Source organism: Primulina tabacum, unplaced genomic scaffold (assembly GCF_025594145.1).
Source record: "Primulina tabacum isolate GXHZ01 unplaced genomic scaffold, ASM2559414v2 Contig388, whole genome shotgun sequence".
Classification (NCBI taxonomy): Eukaryota; Viridiplantae; Streptophyta; class Magnoliopsida; order Lamiales; family Gesneriaceae; genus Primulina; species Primulina tabacum.
Genome location: NW_027459735.1, coordinates 143745 through 148435, shown reverse-complemented (window position 1 = coordinate 148435; position 4691 = coordinate 143745). Strand labels below are relative to the sequence as shown.

At 36.0% G+C, this 4691-nt stretch overlaps 1 protein-coding gene across 1 annotated transcript; it reads left to right on the top strand.

Moving 5' to 3' along the window:
• Nucleotides 1-202: 202 nt before the first annotated feature.
• LOC142534137 (protein CHROMATIN REMODELING 5-like) lies at nucleotides 203-4160 on the top strand. The gene is made up of 5 exons (XM_075641055.1): nucleotides 203-436; nucleotides 2657-2812; nucleotides 2899-3076; nucleotides 3284-3465; nucleotides 3810-4160. Exons 1-5 carry the CDS (start codon nucleotides 287-289, stop codon nucleotides 4158-4160), a joined length of 1017 nt encoding a protein of 338 aa, XP_075497170.1. The 5' UTR covers nucleotides 203-286.
• The last annotated feature ends 531 nt before the right edge of the window (nucleotides 4161-4691 follow it).

Genomic DNA, 4691 nt, shown 5'->3' with positions numbered 1-4691 from the left:
TTCTTCGTGTGATCACCCTCAAATCCACGATACTTCCACTTTAAACATGATTCCACTCCAAATCACAAAGGAGAATGGAAACAAGTGGAGTTTCAAGGAGTCAGCCAGAAATTGAAGTCTGCTCAAGAAGAGTTGTGAATCCTAGTTACAACCATGAAAAGGAAATGGTGGTAGGTTTTCAGCCTTTAGACCAACCAGGTATTGTTCTTGAGATACTTGAAGCAAACTCCTGGGAGAGGATTATTCTTTGGAAAGACTAATGATCGAACTGTGAAGGTTTTTACCGATGCGGATTGGCTGGCTCCATCAATTATCAAAAGTCAACCTCTGGGTATTGTACGATGATATGAGGAATTTAGTAGCATGGCAAAGCAAAAAACAATCGGTTGTCGCAAGAAGCAGTGCTGAAGCAGAATATGGGGCTATGGCTAATGGGGTATGCAAACTAATCTTTATAAAAAAGGTGATGGAAGAGAATATTCAGTTTGAAGGTCCTACGAAACTGTATTGTGATAATAAGTCAACAATCACCATAGCTCTCAATCCTATTTACCATGACCGAACCAAACATGTGGAAGTAGATCGACACTTCATTAGTGGACAAAGGCGTCCTTTGTATTGAATATGTGCCTACATTCCACCAACTTGCAGATCTTCTTACAAATGAATTAACTGGACAAACTCTTGAGTTTCTTATTGGCGTCCTTTGTATTAAATGTTTATAGAAAATATTTTAATTGTCTATATTTTTGTTAATAACGATTGAGTTAGAATTAGAAAATTTGATTGGATATTTTATACTTTTAGATTGATACGATAATATTTCTTGTTTCCTTAATTTATGGGATTTTCTTTGTGTAATCTATAAATGATGTAACATTGTATTCATCAATAATATGTAGAGTTCGTTATCTTCCGCTCGGTTTTACATTGGTTGGGGAATTGGAGTTGCAAGATCCACCTTTTGAATGCTAAGCATATGGTCTAGTTTTAGGGATTCACTTATTTGTTGTAAGTTAGACAGATACATGTTTTAGGGGCTTGGGTGGATATTTTTCCGATCTACAGACAACAGGCTTATCCAGAATTACCCATATCATTTCCAATGATTATATAGACACATCAAAAGCAAAGTGGGGTCCATCGCCATTTAGATTTGAGAAGGTGTGGTTGACTCATCAAAATTTAAATCTCAATATCATCTTGGTTGAGCAACATGAATCTCAGGGTTCGGAGGAGTACAAATTTATGAGGAAACTTAAATGTATAAAATTTGATGTCATAAATTGTATAAAAAGATTTTTGGAGATGTGGATGTGAGATATGCCGAGTTAAAAAATAAAATTCGACAATTCGATGAGTAAGAGAATGGGGGCCAGTGGACAGATGTATTAGCAAAGAAAAGAAGAGAAGCCAAATGTGAATTGAAAGCATTGTTTTAAAGGAATCAAAGATAGATAACCAAAAAGCGAAAGTGAAGTGATCGAGGGAAGGGGATTATAACACAAAATTTTCCATTCATTATTAAATCAGCGTAGGAGCAGGTCATCTATCACTAAGTTGGAGTTGGCTGATGAGTCGGTAATTTCAGATGATGTACAGATTGATTCTAAAACAATAAAGTTCTTCAGTAACTTATAAATCCGATGCGTGGGATTGGGGCATAGGAGTGGATTGGAGTCCTATAGATGGTGAGTCTGGATTATAATTGGAGAGACCTTTAGATCAAAAAGCAGTGTTTGAGAGTGATGGATCGAATACTCCGGACCCATATGGTTTTACAATGACATTTTATGAGGAATTTGGGATAGTATCAAAGGAGATTTGCTGAAGGTGTTTAATGAATTTTTTGATGGGGTATTGTAAATTGTATCACCAATGAGATATACATTTGTTTGATCCCGAAGAAACAAGATGTTAAGGTAAAAGAGACTAGGTTTATTAGTTTGATAACCAGTTTGTATAAGCTTATTGCTAAAGTTTTGTCAATAAGATTGAAGAAAGTTTTAAACACCACCCTAGTAGAGATTCAATGTGTTTTTATCGGAGGGAGAGATTCTTGATTGTTGTCTTATAGCCAATGAGTGGTAGAAGAGATGATACGTAAAAAAGAAAAGAAGGGTGGTCATTGAAAGTTGATTTGAGAAGATATATGATAACATTGATTGGAGCTTTTTGGGAGTTTGTTCTAACAAGGGTTCTGAGAGGAAACGGAGATCATGGATTAAGGAATGTGTTTCTAATGTTTCATTCTCAGTCCTTATCTATGGTAGACCAAGTGGTAAATTCAAGGTAGTTTTAAACTATTATTGAGTACCATGTATTTGTAAGAAGGAACTTTTTGTAGTTGGAAACTCGGGAAGTTATACACAGAGTTTTTTAAAAGCTAGAGATAAGATAATTTGAATAGTAAGTTGATTTTGCCGGAAAGACTGTTGAAAGTATGTTAGATTTCTTTCAATATTTAAAAAATGATCGAATATGTAGGCTTTTGAAATTTGCGCACTGATGACGACTAATGTAGATACTACCAGTGTTTTCTTCTTTATGAGTGGAAAAGTATTTCAAATCTCTCCCTTCAATATTATCTTTCCTTTAGTCTTTTGTTCTTTTTATCAATTGCGTTACCTGTTTCTGATCAAATGGCTTCAATCAGGTTAAGAAGTTTGGAGATGATAGCCAAATTGGCTTAATCGCCTCAGAAGTTTGTGGTGTAGTTGAATCTGCTCCAATGGAGGCACAAATTGAGCTTTATGATGCTTTGATTGATGGATGTAGAGAAGCAGTTAAAGGAGAGACACTTGATCCAAAGGTTTGTGTCTTGTCATTTATCTGCTGTTTAGTAGGTTTATCAATACTCTGGTAAGGCAGCTGAAACTCTTATCACTATATCCTTAGGGGCCTCTATTGGATTTTTTTGGTGTGCCTGTAAAAGCTGATGAAGTTTTATGCCGTGTTAAAGAACTTCAGCTTCTTACCAAGAGGATTAGCCGCTATGAAGATCCTATTTCTCAATTCAGAGCACTTGCATATCTCAAACCTGCCACATGGTCTAAGGGCTGTGGCTGGAATCAGAGTGAGTAAATATTTCTTTGTTGTTTTGGCTAGTCTATTTATTCCTTTCCACTGCTGCTTTTATTTTTAGTCAAATTATTGTTAACTTAGCTTAATTTTATAATTTTGCGTTCGGGAAGGGTTTGGTTGTCTTATATTGCTTATCGTGGAGAAATGTTGTGATCCTATATAAATGGTTTTTGTAACTTTTCCTTATTTGTACCATTAGAGGACGATGCAAGGCTGCTGCTTGGTATTCACTATCATGGATTTGGCAATTGGGAAAAGGTAAGATTAGATGAAACGCTTGGCCTTACAAAAAAAATTGCTCCTGTTGAACTTCAACATCATGAGACTTTCTTACCTCGAGCTCCCCAACTGAAAGAACGAGCAGCACAACTTCTGGAAATGGTAGGTTGAGTATTTTAATAACCTTCAGTCCCCATGTCTCAAGCTGATTTTGAACTATTATTTTGTTTTGTTTTTGTTTTTGCGCTTATACTGAATCAAAAGCTTACTACAGAATTAGTTTCCGGGTCTAATTTCTCAATGAGAACCCACAATTAAATTCTTTAAAGCAAAACATTCTCTACCTATAGAATACTGTAGCAAATTAGCTATTATGGGATTGGAGAGGATTATTCGGGACACTAGTCTGCTTCTCATCATCTATCTAGTCTGCTTCTTATCATCTATCATCACTCCAATTTCATTGGCTATCTATGTTATTTATTGTTTGCACAATCTGCTTTCAGGAAGTGGCAGCTGTTGGGGGGAAGAATTCTAACGCAAAAGTGGGCCGTAAGAATGCAAAAAAACAGAAAGAAACTCATCCATTGTCATGTGGGAAAGGCAGACTAGGGAAGTCTGATTCTCCCGGGAAGGTTCGAACCAACAAAAGTAGAGCTCTGAAATCCGAGAAGATTGAACCATTAGTGAAAGAGGAAGGTGAAATGTCTGATAATGAAGAAGTTTATGAGCAATTCAAGGAAGTTAAGTGGATGGAATGGTGTGCAGATGTCCTGATATACGAAGAAAAGACTTTGAGAAGTCTCCAAAAACTTCAGTCTGTTAGTGCAACTCTACCCAAAGAGAAGGTTTTCTAAGCATAACCTCTCACATAATGTACGTGTCTTACTCTGGTTAGAGATTTCTTATACTATTAACTCATTATATCAATAGGATATACACACCCGTAGTTAAGCGTTGAATTCCCAACTACAATACATCAGATCTTACATATGTCAGGAATACTCTTAATCTCTTCACCGAATGACCCTCTTGGATTCGGTAAACAAGTCAAAGTATGGTGCTAATATGTAGAGCCTTCATGTTGTCTCGAGTTTAAAGACTAATGATTTACAACCATAACCGCGGACTAATATACTTAATAAGTGATAACCACTTGAAAAGTCTAAAAGAGGGTTGTTGAGTGCAATTATTTTATAATCACTCATCGGTATGATCGGACATCTCTATTCCCATACTAATGAAGCGTGGCGTTAACATCACATATACCGGTCTCGAGTTCGAGCAATCTTTATCTTTCTTTTTGGCGACTGAATTGACTATGAAAGAATTTAGAATATACAGTACACTTCTTAATGAATTTCATGATTCACATGATTTTTGGATTT

Excerpts from the sequence above, each read along its gene's own strand:
- LOC142534137 (XM_075641055.1), top strand. The coding sequence starts at position 287 with ATGCGGATTGGCTGGCTCCATCAATTATCAAAAGTCAACCTCTGGGTA. Across the intron at positions 437-2,656 it reads ATGGGGCTATGGCTAATGGG|GTTAAGAAGTTTGGAGATGA; the intron begins GTATGCAAACTA and ends GGCTTCAATCAG. Across the intron at positions 3,466-3,809 it reads CAGCACAACTTCTGGAAATG|GAAGTGGCAGCTGTTGGGGG; the intron begins GTAGGTTGAGTA and ends ATCTGCTTTCAG.